The 17,684-nt window shown below is 40.1% G+C and overlaps 1 protein-coding gene and 1 long non-coding RNA gene across 2 annotated transcripts in view; both read left to right on the plus strand.

Annotated features, from left to right (window-relative positions):
• LOC120878606 overlaps positions 1 to 2,693 on the plus strand; it is a 12,262-nt gene extending 9,569 nt beyond the window's left edge. The window contains exon 3 of the long non-coding RNA XR_005724599.1: positions 2,577 to 2,693. This is a non-coding gene — a long non-coding RNA (uncharacterized LOC120878606). The remainder of the gene's footprint in view (positions 1 to 2,576) is intronic.
• A 6,574-nt stretch (positions 2,694 to 9,267) lies between these two features.
• Positions 9,268 to 17,684, plus strand: part of LOC120867977 (phospholipid-transporting ATPase FetA-like) — a 66,384-nt gene continuing 57,967 nt past the window's right edge. The window contains exons 1-4 of the mRNA XM_040246884.1: positions 9,268 to 9,298; positions 10,168 to 10,226; positions 16,014 to 16,127; positions 16,955 to 17,053. Coding sequence (XP_040102818.1) covers positions 9,268 to 9,298; positions 10,168 to 10,226; positions 16,014 to 16,127; positions 16,955 to 17,053 — 303 coding nt within the window. The remainder of the gene's footprint in view (positions 9,299 to 10,167; positions 10,227 to 16,013; positions 16,128 to 16,954; positions 17,054 to 17,684) is intronic.

The following is a 17,684-nucleotide window of genomic DNA, read 5'->3' on the forward strand; positions in this document are numbered from 1 at the left end:
CACACACACACACACACACACACACACACACACACACACACACACACCCTAAATGGAATATTATTCAGCCATAAAAAGAGCTAAATGTTTGTCCCGTTGAATTCCATAGCCATGACTACTTCAACTAGACCATCTCCTAGACTCTCCTTGTCTAAGCTAATTTTCAGTCTTCTATAGTTCTAACTTCTCATCTGTAATTCACATTTTCTCACTCTTGTTTCAGCCAAACACAAACTTTGAATTAACATACGATGGGGAAAACACTTGGTCATCCCAGTCTTTTCTCAACAGTATTCACAAGCCCTAGGGAATCTTGAATTAATCTTTTATTATCTCATCTAAAACTTTTTTTTTTTCTGCCTTTAGTATCTCAAACATGACTGGCTACTCTCTTTCCTTAAGTTTGTCTTCTTTTTCTCAGACTTTTAGTTTCTTCTCCTAGATGATTGTGCAGACTGAAGTTTTAACCACTTTTCTCATTGTTCCAGCTTTTCCTGTTTTCAGAGGCATCTTAAGAAATTCCACTCTCTAGGCCTCATTTTTTCTTTCCTTCATGGTGAAAATCCTACTCTTCCTTTTCATAGCAGGTCTGGGATCAAAGAGCCAGAGCTTGGTGTTGGTTAATCCCATTACCCACTTTGAAGTCTCAGTCTATCTCCACCAACTCAGGCTGTGAACTTTGGGATCTGCCTGCTTTATTTTACTCCTAAACTCAAAGAGGGAGGTATGTATTCAGTTGTTGTACAGAGCCTCAACTCCATGTATCCCTTGGGGCTGCTACGCTTAGATGGAATAGCTTGCTACACCCAGATAGGTTGCTGAGAAAACCTGTTAGACCTTTATTAAGTTAAAACCATAGTTAGTATGGGGGCGGGGGAACACATGTATACCTGTGGCCGATTTATGTTGACGTATGGCAAAAACCATCACATTACCATAAAGTAATTATCCTCCAATTTAAATTAATTATAAAAACATAGTTATATCTAGGATTAAATTTAATAAGAAATGTGAAGTTTAATAAGAAAATATTAGAAACTTATCTAGCAGCACAAAATAATATTTTTGAAAAAATTTAGAGGCTGTACTGGTGTGTCGGGTTTGGTTGGAAAGGCAAACACCAGAGGAGAGACTGATTTTATTAACCAATGCCTGAGCAAATTGAGAATGAACATAGTAGAAAAGCAACCTGCTCATGGACTACATCACCTTAATACCATAGAAACACTAGTTCTACCCTGATACTCTGCTTTAATCAGGCAGCCATCTGGGTCCCTGAGAAAGTTCCTGTACAAGGAGTATAGGCCATGCAGCACCTCTAAATCCGAGATGCATCTAAGTTATCTGAGCCATACATGTTCCATTGCTTTGGACAACCTAAGTTATAATGGTTAACAGAAGCTCTCATATCATTAGCTTGTAAATAAGCCACTAACTAGTCAAAATAAACTGCAACCAAACTTTCTGTCAGTCCCATCTCAAATTCCCCCACCTTTATTAAGCTAATCCTAGTAATTGCAAGAATGAAACAACAAGAAAGAAACACTAGTCCAGAAGAACAAACTATAAGCTACATAGCTGGGTTGTGAACTAGCCCAGTGAAGACTTATAGCCACTTGTTTATGTTGTTCAGATCAGTTCAGTCACTCAGTTGTGTCTGACTCTTTGCAACCCCAAGGACTGCAGCACGCCAGGCTTCCCTGTCCATTACCAACTCCTGGAGCTTACTCAAACTCATGTCCATTGAGTTTGTGATGCCATCCAACCATCTCATCCTCTGTCGTCCCTTTCTCCCTCCTCCTTCAATCTTTCCCAGCATCAGGGTCTTTTCAAATGAGTCAGTTCTTTGCATCAAGTGGCCAAAGTATTGGAGCTTCAGCTTCAGCATTAGTCCTTGCAATGAACATTCAGGACTCATTTTCTTTAGGGTGGGCTGGTTGGATCTCCTTGCAGTCCAAGGGAATCTGAAGTCTTCTCCAACACCACAGTTTAAAAGCATCAATTCTTTGGCCCTCAGCTTTCTTTATAGTCCAACTCTCACATCCATATATGACTACTGGAAAAACCATAGCTTTGACTAGATGGGCCTTTGTTGGTAAAGTAATGTCCCTGCTCTTTAGTATGCTGCCTAGGTTGGTCATAACTTTTCTTCCAAGGAGCAAGCGTCTTTTAATTTCATGGCTGCAGTCACCATCTGCAGTGATTTTGGAACCCCCCCAAAATAAAATCTGTCACTGTTTCCATTGTTTCCCCATCTATTTCCCATGAACTGATGGGACCGGATGCCATGATCTTAGTTTTCTGAATGTTGAGCTTTAAGCCAACTTTTTGACTGTCCTCTTTCACTTTCATCAAAAGGCTCTTTAGTTCCTCTTCACTTTCTGCCATAAGGGTGGTGTCATCTGCATATCTGAGGTTATTGATATTTCTCCTGGCAGTCTTGATTCCAGCTTGTGCTTCCTCCAGCCCAGCATTTCTCATGATGTACTCTGCATAGAAGTTAAATAAGCAGGGTGACAGTATACAGCCTTGACGTACTCCTTTTCCTATTTGGAACTAGTGTGTTGTTCTGCCAGGAGCCAGCATGGGGAATCCCACCCGTGGCAAAGGTCATGAGGAAGAAGCCTGATAGGCAAAGGCAAGATCAGGCCTCGAGGAAACCCCCCTGGGCCTTCTCGAGCATCTACCCCAAAACCAGAATCTGTCTGTCCAGGGGCTATCCCTGACCACCTTTCTCTGGAAAAAGTTAACTTAGAGCTCCAGTTAACAGTCTCCTGCATATAAAAGGAGTGTCTCAGCTCAAACCCCTCTGATGGCTCTCTAACTTGCCTGACAGGTTTACCCAGATTTTTACAACTACGCATGTGATTGTTTACAGCCCCCCAACTGTGAGAGGCACGAAACTTAAAAAAGCATCTTAAAGATATAGAGCCCTTTTTAAGAAGCTAAGAATTATATTGGTGGAGGGTTTTCATTGTTGAGTTAATGACTGCCACCAGGCCTCCATATCCTTTGTCTTTTAGGCACCTGGAGTATATTAATCAATGTAATTGGGATGTAGAAAAAGAATATAGTAGTTTTGATGTCAGCAATACTAGACTTTTGAGTTAATGAATTTTCTCTTTGTTATAAATCACTGTACTCCTCTTTCCTTGTTATAAATTGTTGTATCCTTGCTATATAAGGATGTAACCTTAATTAGTGCTTTCTGAGAGTGGCACCAGACTTTAGTAAGAACAACACTTTTAGGGCATATAAGTTTTCTGGTTGATGGACCCTTATCAGAAAAGGGCCATAGAATGCTAATAGGCCTCCTGGCCCGAAGATGATATAAATCACCTAAGACCTATGTATACAGCTAGATATGCAGAGAGAAGGCCTGATCTTGATAAGGGTCAGGGCTGCTGACCCTGCATGACTTTGTATTATCCATTGATCTCTATGTACAAAAAGAGTATAAAAGCTTTCCTGGAAAATAAAGGATGAACCAGTTTCTCAGAAATCTGGCTTCCCCTGTGTCTTCTTTTCTTTCTTACTCTATTTTCTGGCTGATTCCCGTCTGGAGCATAGAGGCTCATCGTGTCTACTTATTTGCCGGGCTTATAAGACCCACTTGAGAGGGAGCCCAAGGCAGGGCACCCTCCACTATTCAAGCAGGCGCCTGTGGCCTTACGTAGACTGTGTAAGTCTCTTGTCTGAGGCTTTATTGGATTTCTATGTAAACCAAGGAATACAGCCTCTTTCTCTGCTCTATTCTCTGAACTGCAAACTCTTTCCTTGTCTCTCTCTAAATCTATGTATCTCTCTCACCACGCTGTCCCCACTTCGAATTACCCTGGATCCACTGGGGCTGGACCCTGGCATTGTTCCATGTCCAGTTCTAACTGTCACTTCTTGACCTGCATACACACTTCTTAGGAGGTAGGTCAGGTGGTCTGGTATTCCCATCTCTTTCAGAATTTTCCTCAGTTTGTTATGATCCACACAGTTAAAGGCTTTGGCATAGTCAATAAAGCAGAAGTAGATATTTTTCTGGAACTCTCTTGCTTTCTCAATGATCCAACAGATGTTGGCAATTTGATCTCTAGTTCCTCTACCTTTTCTAAATCCTACTTGAACATCTGGATGTTCTCAGTTCACATACTGTTGAAGCCTGGCTTGGAGAATTTTGAGCATTACTTTACTAGCGTGTGAGATGAGTGCAATTGTGCAATAGTTTGAGCATTCTTTGGCATTACCCTTCTTTAGGATTGGAATGAAAACTGGCCTTTTCCAGTCCTGTGGCCACTGCTGAGTTTTACAAATTTACTGGCATATTGACTGCAGCAGTTTCACAGCATCATCTTTTAGGATTTGAAATAGCTCAACTGGAATCCCATCACCTCCACTAGCTTTGTTCATGATGCTTCCTAAGGCCCACTTGACTTCACATTCCAGGATGTCTGGCTCTAGTCCAGTAATCACACCATCGTGATTATCTGGATCATGAAGATCTTTTTTGTATAGTTCTTCTGTGTATTCTTGCCACCTCTTCTTAATATCTTCTGCTTCTGTTAGGTCCATACCATTTCTGTCCTTTATTGGGCGCATCTTTGCATGAAATGTTCCCTTGGTTTCTCTAATTTTCTTGAAGAGATCTCTAGTCTTTCCCATTCTATTGTTTTCCTCTGTTTGCATGGATCACTGAGAAAGACTTTCTTCTCTCTCCTTGCTATTCTTTAGAACTCTGCATTCAAATGGGTATATCTTTCCTTTTCTCCTTTGCCTTTTGCTTCACTTCTTTGCACAGGTATATGTAAGGCCTCCTCAGACAACCATTTTGCCTTTTTACATTTCTTTTTCTTGGTGATGGTCCTGATCACTGCCTCCTGTACAGTGTCATGAACCTCTATCCATAGTTCTTCAGGCATTCTGTCTATTAGATCCAATCCCTTGAATTTATGTATTGTTAGCAAGGTGATTGTACAGATGTGATCACCATGTACAAAGAAATGGTTTCTTGGGGGCATACCAGGCTCCCTCCAGGGATATAGTATGCTACTGAATGGGGGACTGACTAATAGTGCAAAAATGTCATCTGTCTCCAAATTCATCTGAGTAGTTTTGAAATCTATATGTAAATCCTTGGGTAAAAGGAACTAAACATCCCAGTTTCACCTTTCCTGCAATTTGTGCAAATTCTGAACTTCAAGCATTGCCCAATGTGCAGACTTTGGCCCCTTAGATATTTTCTATAAGAAATTTAGTCTTGTTCTGATTTCATGATCTTTAGTAATTTCTGCTGATAACCAGAGGATAAATAAAGGAAATTACATGAAGAACCATAAAAGTCCCTGTCTTATCACTGGCTCTCTCCTCAGCTTTCAAAAGCATATTATCTTAGCCCCCTGAGAAATCCAGTGTGATTTTCCAGAACTGACTGTACTTCCCATAGGAGGGAGCTCTGCATTTTCTAATAACCCACTTTCAGTCCATCCCCAGATTCTCAGTTCAGTTCAGTTCAGTCGCTCAGTCGTGTCTGACTCTTTGCGACCCCATGAATCGCAGCACACAGGGGTCCCTGTCCATCACCATCTCCCGGAGTTCACTCAGACTCACGTCCATTGAGTCCGTGATGCCATCCAACCATCTCATCCTCGGTCGTCCCCTTCTCCTCCTGCACCCAATCCCTCCCAGCATCAGAGTCTTTTCTAATGAGTCAGCTCTTCGCATGAGGTGGCCAAAGTACTGGAGCTTCAGCTTTAGCATCATTCCTTCCAAAGAACACCCAGGGCTGATCTCCTTCAGAATGGACTGGTTGGATCTCCTTGCAGTCCAAGGGACTCTCAAGAGTCTTCTCCAGTACCACAGTTCAAAAGCATCAATTCTTCAGTGCTCAGCCTTCTTCACAGTCCAACTCTCACATCCATACATGACCACAGGTAAAACCATAGCCTTGACTAGATGGACCTTAGTTGGCAAAGTAATGTCTCTGCTTTTGAATATACTATCTAGGTTGGTCATAACTTTTCTTCCAAGGAGTAAGTGTCTTTTAATTTCATGGCTGCAGTCACCATCTACAGTGATTTTGGAGCCCAAAAAAATAAAGTCTGACACTGTTTCTACTGTTTCCCCATCTATTTCCCATGAAGTGATGGGACCAGATGCCATGATCTTCGTTTTCTGAATGTGGAGCTTTAAGCCAACTTTTTCACTGTCCTCTTTCACTTTCATCAAGAGGCTTTTTAGCTCCTCTTCACTTTCTGCCATAAGGGTGGTATCATCTGCATATCTGAGGTGATTGATATTTCTCCCGGCAATCTTCATTCCAGCTTGTGTTTCTTCCAGTCCAGCGTTTCTCATGATGTACTCTGCATATAAGTTAAATAACCAGGGTGACAATATACAGCCTGACGTACTCCTTTTCCTGTTTGGAACCAGTCCGTTGTTCCATGTCCAGTTCTAACTGTTGCTTCCTGACCTGCATACAGATTTCTCAAGAGGCAGATCAGGTGGTCTGGTATTCCCATCTCTTTCAGAATTTTCCACAGTTTATTGTGATCCACATAGTCAAAGGCTTTGGCATAGTCAATAAAGCAGAAATAGATATTTTTCTGGAACTCTCTTGCTTTTTCCATGATCCAACAGATGTTGGCAATTTGATCTCTGGTTCCTCTGCCTTTTCTAAAACCAGCTTGAACATCAGGGAGTTCACAGTTCACATATTGCTGAAGCCTGGCTTGGAGAATTTTGAGCATTACTTTACTAGCATGTGAGATGAGTGCAATTGTGTGGTAGTTTAAGCATTCTTTTGCATTGCCTTTCTTTGGGATTGGAATGGAAACTGACCTTTTCCAGTCCTGTGGCCACTGCTGAGTTTTCCGAATTTGCTGGCATATTGAGTGCAGCCCTTTCACAGCATCATCTTTCAGGATTTGAAATAGCTCAACTGGAATTCCATCACCTCCACTAGCTTTGTTTGTAGTGATGCTTCCTAAGGCCCACTTGACTTCACATTCCAAGATGTCTGGCTCTAGATTAGTGATCACATCATCATGATTATCTGGGTCGTGAAGATCTTTTTTGTACAGTTCTGTGTATTCTTGCCACCTCTTCTTAATATCTTCTGCTTCTGTTAGGTCCATACCATTTCTGTCCTTTATCAAGCCCATCTTTGCATGAAATGTTCCCTTGGTTTCTCTAATTTTCTTGAAGAGATCTCTAGTCTTTGCCATTCTGTTGTTTTCCTCTATTTCTTTGCACTGATCGCTGAAGAAGGCTTTCTTATCTCTCCTTGCTATTCTTTGGAACTCTGCATTCAGATGCTTATATCTTTCCTTTTCTCCTTTGCTTTTCACCTCTCTTCTTTTCACAGCTATTTGTAAGGCCTCCCCAGACAGCCGTTTTTCTTTTTTGCTGGGGATGGTCTTGACCCCTGTCTCCTGTACAGTGTCACAAACCTCATTCCATAGTTCATCAGGCACTCTATCTATCAGATCTAGGCCCTTAAATCTATTTCTCGCTTCCACTGTATAATCATAAGGGATTTGATTTAGGTCATACCTGAATGGTCTAGCAGTTTTCCCTACTTTCTTCAATTTGAGTCTGAATTTGGTAATAAGGAGTTCATGATCTGAGCCACAGTCAGCTCCTGGTCTTGTTTTTGCTGACTGTCTAGAGCTTCTCCATCTTTAGTTGCAAAGAATATAATCAATCTGATTTCGGTGTTGACCATCTGGTGATGTCCATGTGTAGAGTCTTCTCTTGTGTTGTTGGAAGAGGGTGTTTGCTATGACCAGAGCATTTTCTTGGCAAAACTCTATTAGTGATCGCCCTGCTTCATTCCACGTTCCAAGGCCAAATTTGCCTGTTACTCCAGGTGTTTCTTGACTTCCTACTTTTGCATTCCAGTCCCCTATAATGAAAGGACATCTTTTTTGGGTGTTAGTTCTAAAATTTTCTTTGTCTTCACCTCTAATTAAAACTCCAGTCTTGAGCAAATTGGCCAAAATGATTCTGAAGTTTACCTAGAAGAGAAAATAGACAAGAATAGCCAAGAAGAAACATCTCTGGGGGTCCAGTGGCTAAGACTCTGCGCTCCCCATGCACCAGGCTCAGATTCGATCCCTGGTCAGGGAACTAGATCCCACATGCTGCAATTAAGAGTTCACATGCCACAATTAAAGATCCTGCGTGCCACAACTAAGACCCAGCACAGCCAAATTAATTACTTTTTAAAAAAAGAATAGCCAAAATGATGTTAAAATAGAAGACTCTCTATCCTGTAATAACAAGTTACATAATTTAAGAGTCGAATGGAGGGAGGGATAAATCAGGAGTATGGGATTAATAAATAAAAACTACTATACATAATATAGATAAGCAGCAAGGATTTACTGTATAGCACAGGGAACTATATTCAGTATCTCATAATAACGTATAATGGAAAATTATCTGAAAAAATCATATATATATATAAACAACTGAATCACTTTTCTGTACACCTGAAACTAACACAATATTGTAAACCAACTGTACTTCAATTAAAATTTTTTTATTAAAGATGGATAGACTAGAACTTAATAGAAAACCCATAATTAGGGGTTCCCAGGTGGCGCTAATGGTAAAGAACCTGTCTGCCAATGCAGGAGGCTTAAGAAAACCGATAATTATATTCAATATGTTAGAATTTGGTACATTATAAAAGTGACATTTAAAATAAGAGACAAAATATTTGCAAGTCACTTATAACTGATTTCTATTCAGAACATATTAAGAACTCATAGTTCAGTGATAAAAAGATAATTAACCCAGTTTAAAAATGAGCAAAGAATCTGAACAGACATTTCTCCAAAGAAGATATATAGATGTTCAGTAAAATACATGAAAAGATACTCAATATCATCATTAGTCAATGGACTAATTAGTTCATGGAATTCTCCAGGCCAGAATACTGGAGTGGGTAGTCATTCCCTTCTCCAGGGGATCTTCCCAACCCAGGGATTAAATCCAGGTCTTCCGCATTGCAGGCAGATTCTTTACCAGCTGAGCCACCAGGGAAGCCCAAGGATACTGGAGTGGGTAGCCTATCCCTTCTCCAGGGTATCTTCCTGACCCATGGGTTGAACCCAGGTCTCCTGCATTACAGGCAGATTCTTTACCAGCTGAGCTACCAGGGAATCCCTCATTCGTCAATATGGACATGCAAATCAAAATCACAATGAGACATTACTTCACTAAGATAGTTAAAATAAAAAAGCACAGTCTTTTACAAGTGTTGGCAAGGATATGAAGAAATTGGAATTCTCATACATTGTCAGTAAGAATGTAAAATCAACTGCTGTGAAAACCTGTTCGGTAGCTTCTCAAAATGTTAAAACCAGAGTTACCATATGACTGAGTAATTCTACTCCTATGTATATACCCAAGAGAAATAAAAACACGTCCATACAAAAACTCGTACATGAATGTTCATAACAGGGCTTAATACCTGTCAAGAACTCAGTAAATGCTTGTTGAACCAATGAAGAATTCAAGAGGCTATAGGAATGTTTTATTCAGAAAGATCTGTTGATAATTTATATTTTTGAGATGTTTTATAACACAGTAAGGAGCTATCTGTAATAGTTTGTGACATCTGTGTGTTTTGATGTGATGTTGTTATCAGGCCGACTCCACTAAATCCCAAGTCCCTTGAAGTAAGGACTCTGCCTTACTTATCTTTTTATCTCCTCACAGCATCCAGCACACTGGTTTCTGTGCAGTAGATACTGGTAATGATTTATTAATTCAGAGCAAATTTAGGAAAGGCTGGCCTTAGAAAGAACCTCAGATATCTAAACTATTGCTGTAATTAACTTCTGAAGGAGGATTGGGTTTCTGTGTTTGGCAGTAATGTTGATGCAGGCCAGCCTGTTGTCTGTGGAAACATAGTCTAGGGTTACTAGAAGCATTAATGGTAGAGAGCTCCTCAGAAGTTACTTGTCCTCCTGCCTCCAGAAGGCTCGAACACTTGAGGGTTTCCATTCTTACCATATTGCTTGATTCTTTGAACAAAGAGACAACACCTGTTTGTGGACAGATATTCTTGGTGAGAATGTGTGAGATGCTAGTGAAGTCACTGGCAACCAACATCCCAGGCTCATCTCAGAGGGGCATCCTGCTCATCATTTCTCTCGTCTTTTTCAGAACACGAGAGGTATCTGCAAGCCAACAACAGAGAATTTAACAGTCTGTTTGGATACCCGGTGAGTATATGGTCTCTAGCTATTTCAAGAGGGGGTTGATGTTTTCCTCTAATATTCCCCATTGTCAGTGAGGCAGGAAATTCCTTGTAGATGTAAATCCTACAACATAGGTTCTACTTTCTTTCAAGCTCCTGTACAATGAGGGCTGGTGCAGTGAGGGCTCAGAAACCAAATTAATCCAGTGACCTAGGCTCAGGGGAGGATGTGTCTCAAATTTTGGTTTTATATATAGCTCCTCGAAAAGAAATACTGTAGCTTGAACAAATGAAAGCATAGTTTCATAGTTTTTTTTTTTTTCACTTAGACATCTCTCTGTGATAGTACATGTAGACCTTCCTAATTTGTTTAATCAGTTCAATTCAATTGCTCAGCCATATCTGACTCTTTGCAACCCTTTGGACTATAGCCTGCCAGCCTCCTCTGTCCATGGGTTCTCCAAACAAAAATACTGGAATCGGTTGCCATGCCCACTGAATCTACTTTTTTACTAAACTAGGATATTTGAAGTTCTGAATGGGAAAAAAAATATACTTCTGTTAGTAAACTACTAAATAAATATATACCCGAATGAGTTCCATTAATATATTCAACCGAATTACCTTTTGCAACTGAGTAATATGAAAACTTTTACTTCATTTTATACTTACAGCTTCCAAGCTCTCTTTTTTTGTATTCAGTGAATCTAGATGTTGTTTAAGTGTATCTAATTCCTAAGAAGAAGGGGAAAAAGCAAATAAATATGCAAATTACATTAAGAATAATCTATTTATCATTTCAAATACACATGTGTCAAAGTAAATTTTGTAAACACTTTCAACCCATATCTTATGATTTGACTAGAATTTATTAACATTCATTATTTCTGTTTTGCCTATTTATTTCATCATTATTAAAAATCTTGCATGATCAACCTTTTAAATACTTCATGAGTTTTTAAAAGGGAGTCAGAACTTTTCACAGTGAGTCATCATGTTCTGAGAATATCAAATATCAGAAGACTTTAAATTAATGACGTTACTATTTAAAGTTATAATTTTTATTTGATTTTTTAACCACATTTACATATTTTTTGACTATTTTCTATTAAGGCCAAGACCTATAACAATTTACATGGTACACTCTTAGGGATAAGACTCTTCAACTGTTTACCATTGATTCTTGAATATAACAGGTTTGAACTGCATGGGTCCACTGACATACAGATTTTTTTTCAAGAAATATGTATTATGGTACTACTCAGTCCAAGGATGGCTGAATCGGTGGATGTGAAACCCCAGATACTGAGAGCCAACTATAAATTATACACAGATTTTAAACTGCACAGGTGTTGCTGTGCTTAACACCCGAGTGTTTCAAGGGCCAAGTAGTCCCAATTCAAAAACCCTGTGCAATATTAGCTATCAGTTCAGTTCAGTTGCTCAGTCATGTCTGACTCTTTGTGACCCCATGGACTGCAGCAAGCCAGGCCTCCTTGTCCATCACCAATTCCCAGAGCTTACTCAAATTCATGTCCATCAAGTAGGTGATGTCATTCAACCGTCTCATCCTCTGTCATCCCCTTCTCCTCCTGATATTAATTCATTTAATAGCAACATAGTTTTCCATTGTATCAATATACCTTAATTGATTTAACCAGTTTCTTACTGATTAACATTTTAAGTGTCTTGGTTTATATCCAGGTGCCCCCTCCAAAAAATATTTCTCCAATGTTTTGCTGTGATAAATGGTCCTAAATGAACACCATTTTATATGCCATATACTTTGCTACATTTGTGTGAATATACTTGAGGAGAGTTTCCTAGAAGTGAATTGGCCAGATCAAAAATGAAACACATTAAATATCTGATACATATTGCCAGTTGCCCTCTAAAAAGGTTATATCTATTTATATTTCTATCTATAGCAAAGACTTCTCACTTCTCCATATTCCTGCCAAATTGGTATTGTCAGTCTTTTTATCTTTACCAGACCCTTTCGTGGAAAATGACATTTCATTACCTATATTTCCTTAATTTTGAGTGAAAGCAATAATTTTTATGTTAATTAGCCTTTGTACATCTTTTTATGGAAATGACTGTTAATGGTATTTGCCCATTTTTTATTAGATTGTTCATTTTCACTTATTTATTTATTTATAAATAAGTAACTCATAAAAAGATACATGTTTAAAAGTCATGCTCCAATACCCCATCCTTGTCCACATCTCTGCTCCCTAGAAGAAATCACTTTTATTAGTTTATCATATATTCAGCAGTGCTTCTTTGTGCAAATAAAGCAAATACACACACACACACGTGCACACACACCCACATACATATATATTATCATTTTCCCACTTTCTTAAACTATTCTGAACCTTAACATTATGTCCTGGAGATGTTTTCATAATTATAATTTCATAATAGCATTTTCCTTTTTTTTCAACTGCTTCCCTGGCAGATAGCATAATTTATGTAACCACTTTCTTACAAATTGACATTTGGATTGTTTCCAATCTCTTACAATTATAAGCAATTTTTACATATATGTTACTTTGTGCATATATAGATATATTAATCTATAGTATTGTAAGTATATAATATATATGTGTATATATACTATATATGATGTATATGCATGTGTGTATATATATATACTATCTATATGGTGTATGTCTATGTGCATGTATATATATATATATATATATATATACTATATACATACAGTAGTCTCTATAGGATACTAGTTTATGATTTCTGAGTTAGAGAGGCTCTGGATAATAACAATATTTAGGATATGGCTGTGAGAATAGGTTTCCCCTTCTCTACCTTTTCTGCTCTCTAAACTTTTTCTAATGTAACTCTAAGGTGCAGGTTTTGGCATCACTCTGAGTTTGAACATAGCTCTGCTCCTTACTAACGTTGTATCCTTAGGCATTATTTATTTTAACTTCTTTGATCTTCAGTTCCCTCATCTATAAAAAGAACATAATAATGTTCACTGTACATGGTGGTTGTTAGAGTTAAATATGGTTGTGAAAATGTTAGTTCTCTTTCACCAAAAAACTGTTACCCCTTAACAGAAGGGTACAAATTTCATTCATCTCTGTAACTACTGTTCCCATCACAGTGTCTGGCCCATAAATGAAATTCAACAAATGTATACAAATAATTGATGAACAAGTAAACAAATTTGACTGATTCTTGTGTACTTAACAACCATTGCATTTCCCTGGCCCCACCCATTGCTCATTTTTCCCCTATTTCTCTAATTTCTTCCATCCCTGCTCCTTTTAGGCTTCCCTGGTGGCTCAGTGGTAAGGAAGCCGTTTGTGATGCAGGAGACTGCCTGCAATGTAGGAGACCTGGGTTTGATCCCTGGGTCAGAAAGATTCCCTGGAAAACGAAATGGCAACCCACTCCAGTATTCTTGCCTGGGAAATCCCACAGACATCACAAGAGTCACACATGACTTAGTGACTAAACCACCACCACCACTGCTCCTTTTCCTCTTTTCAACCCCCTAACTACTGATTCTCATTATATCCTTGGCCTTCTGTTTTCTATTTTCCACTTTAGCAGTCAGTCGGGTGCTGTGCTTAGTCACTCAGTCATGTCCGACTCTTTGTGACCCCCTGGACTGTAGCCCACCAGGCTCCTTTTTCCGTGGGGATTCTCCAGGCAAGGATCCTGGAGTGGGCTGCCATACCCTCCTCCAGGGGATCTTCTCAACCTAGGGATCAACCCCGGTCTCCAGCATTGCATGTGGATTCTTTACTGTCTGAGCCACAGGGAATATCCCTGCCCAAATAAATAAATACCCGAAACCCAAATCTACCATCTCTATCATGTCAAAAGAATTAAACACAAGAATTCTGTAGTTAAGCAAATGTTCTACATCCTCAAGATCTTGCTTCTGGCTTGACATTTAAGAGTAGGACAAAACGCTAGTTGCCAAGTTAGTAAAGAAGTACTGATTTGTCTATCTTGGGACAGAATCAGCATAGCTTTTGTCTTTGTTTTCTAAAAAAAAATGCTACCCAAATAAGTAGAAACCAAAATACATTAACTGTAAAGTCAAATGGAAAATGTACTAAAGCCAGCTGCTTTAGTAAGGTAAAAGATCAAAAGATCTTCGGGTCCAAGTATCAGAGTCATCTGGACTTAGACACTAAGAAATTCAGAGTATCTTAAAATCAAAGAAAACTATTTATATGTTAGAATAACTTACCCTCAGGGTTGGGAGGGGCCTTAGAGGTCATTTAGTGAGAACTCCATTCAAGACATACCTGTGAACTTTCCAGGACAGATTTTAACTCTTTTTCAATCTCTACTAGTATAGCCCAGCATAGAGCTGTGAACAGAACAAACCTTTAGAAATGTATAGTGTTTGATTGATCATTAATTGAAAAGTCATAGAGAAACACCAAGGCAATCTTAGGTTTAACTTGGATCTCTAAACTCCTAAGTGCTAAGCTATTTGACCAGCTTCTCTTCCCTAGGGAAATAGACCTTAAGCAAGACTTGACTGGATTGCCTGTCTAGTCTTCCAAGGCCAGTTTTAGCCTTAGGACAAAAAAATATTGGTTCTCCAAGAGTATTCAGATATCTTCCCAAGGTAGGACCCAGAAAGAGATTCTTCATGCTTAAGCAGTGTCTGTTTTCCAGGACTGCAGGTAGGTTTGTTCTTTTGTTTGACCCTATAGGTGGAGGAGGTGGGAGAGAAGCCCTGTCCTTAGGGGATTATTTGGTCTCATTCTCCTACTTTTCTTAAGCTCTTAGATTCAAACCCTTATATCTTAGGTCAAACAACTGAAGATCCAAAAGTAGAAAGTAAGATGGTCTTGTCAACATCTTGAGATTAGCATTGAAGAGGTAGCAAGTTCCCATTTTTACTCAGCAAAATGATAGCTTAGATATAGGCCAAAACTGTTCAGACCTCCCCCAGGACAATTAAGGGGCAAGTGATTCTCCAGTGCTGAAAGCAACCAGTGTAGGAACCTTCAGTGGGCTAAGGGTGAAAGACAGTCATTTGCTTTTGGCATCTGACACCTTTCAGCACTGAAAGCAAAATGTAAAGACACACAGAAATGGGTTTGCCAGACTTAAGAAAAGCTTCAGTAGAGAGCTCTGAGTAGAGTGAACACAAATGGCAAACTTGCCTACTGTTTGGCACTGAGAAGGACCTTGAGTCAGAGGATAAGATGAAACAGAAAGATTTCTGATTCTAAGGAAGGAAAGCATTTGGATGGCTGCACAAGTAAACTGGGGCTCAGGGAACAGTACAATCTCAACTCCACAAGTAACTAGATGGTCTTCGGCAAATAAATTAATCTCAGGGCTTCGGTTGCCACATCCTAAAAAGGTGATATTACTCCCTTCTTAGGGTTGTTTTGAGAATTAAATAAGTTGCTTTTTCTAAAATACTTAGAATAGTACTAAAGTACTTAAAATAGTACTTTACACATAGTAAATATTTAATAAGTTTTTATTGTTGTTGATTTTATTATCATCATTATTATCAATAGCATCAATAAACAAAGAATTCTACTCAGGGCATAAATACATCCTGCCCCTCCTAAAAATGTCCCATATTTATCAACCATGCCATCTTTGGCATACATACATAGGCCTCTCTAGGCCTCAGAGAAAAGAGTCTGGAGACAAACACTTCTTCCTTCCTTCCCTCACTATGTTGAGAAGCTATTAGCTTTTTCCTATTTTATGAAGTGGTCTTGGTCCTTTTTGTTAAGACTTGGAGGTGGAGTCTTTTGTTACTCTAATTGTGCTTGTGTTCTTTTACTAACAGGATAATAGCGTCAAAACCTCAAAATATAATGCCTTAAACTTCTTGCCTATGAACCTGTTTGAACAGTTCCAGAGACTTGCAAATGCATATTTCCTCTTTTTGCTTTTTCTACAGGTATTACCTTTTAGGACCTTTTCCACAGAATATTTTATCAACTTCTCTGGGGTCAGGTTATGTAATCAGTCCTTCTCCTTCTTAAACTGAGAGATGTCTTCTCTCTTTAGACAATGGGCGAATGGATGGCTGGAGTCTCAGGCCAGTTTCCTAGAATAGCAGTGGTCAGGATTAGCCAGGGTGAAACAAGCCTCTATAAGAGGAAGGAGACAAGGTCGCCGAGTCCCAAATAAGGGGTGCTCCCTCACCATGGCTGCATGACCACAGTTCAGCTTAACCGTGAAAGGCCACAGACTCGATTCTACACCCCCGCCTCAGCTGCAGCCCCATTCCTCCTTCTTATCCCAGCCTCCCCGACAGAAAGTTAACAAATGGGAGCACCAAGGGAGGAGAATGGTTTAGAACATCAGCACAGGGCACGGAAGCCGGGCAGGGTAGGCACAAGTTGGGAGAGAGAGACAAGTCATCTCATTTCCCCTTGTGCTGAAGGGGTGTAGGTGGTTATGTGGTTCTCCCATGCCCACACTTAATGCCCTACCCCCAGCACCTTCATTATCAGAAGAGGAATGGCTCTTTGCCATCAAGACAAAGATACTAGAGTTCAGGACAGTACCTGGCAATTTATCATCTCCTCTTCTTTCATCTTTAGGAGGTGCTTGCTTATAATGGGGTGGCTATTTGGAGGTTATAACAGTGGGAAGCAACTAGGATTGTTGAACTTATTATGAATCTAGGGAGGCGGAAGTGGTGGTACAGTGGGGGTTGGGAGGAAACACACTGTCCTTTCCGCTTTCTGACCCATGTTTCTCTCCCCTTCCCTCTCCCAGCTGATTCCTCAGATCTCCTCCTTGGCGTGGTACACGACTGTGGTGCCCCTGATGGTGGTGCTGTCCATAACAGCAGTGAAAGATGCCATCGATGACATGGTGAAGTGGCTCCCAGGGCCCCTCTGCCCTCACTGTACCTAGTCAGGCTGGGGAGGGAGGGAGCGTGAAGGACTCCCTGGAACTGCCTAATACTGGAAGGAAGAAGGAAGGAGGTGTTTCCTTTCCCTATGTCCTTATCTGTGCCAGAGGAATATGAGATTCCCTTAAGCCCAAGATCGGTGAGCCATCCATGGCCAGAAAGGGGTCACGCAAGGCCTTTCTCTGTCTTCTTACTGCCGCCTTTTCCAGGTTTCCTTCCATCTCCTTCATAACCCACCTCTGCCTTCACTTAGCTCTCTCTGGGTTTGCTCTCACCCTTCTTTCTCCATTCACCCTTCTCCCATTTCTATATTCCTCTTCCCTTCTTCCTGTCCCCCTTGCTTTCTCCAGTCTTATCTCCCCTTTCTGCATTCCCGTTCTCCTCTCCAACTCTCCGTATTTCCCTCTCCAGCTTTCGGTTCTATCAGGTGCACACAGCTAGGAACCCTCTGGGTTTAGAGAGCATCATGACTCAACAGAGGCTGGCTCCTTCCTGGCCTTGGCGGGAGAAGCTGGCTCTCAGCAAGTGCACCGTGGCTTCCTGCATGCTCCTTTACCGCAGGGGGTGGGAGGGCAAATGTGGGGAACCAGT

The sequence above is a fragment of the Oryx dammah genome, unplaced genomic scaffold, assembly GCF_014754425.2.
Source record: "Oryx dammah isolate SB20612 unplaced genomic scaffold, SCBI_Odam_1.1 HiC_scaffold_1, whole genome shotgun sequence".
Classification (NCBI taxonomy): Eukaryota; Metazoa; Chordata; class Mammalia; order Artiodactyla; family Bovidae; genus Oryx; species Oryx dammah.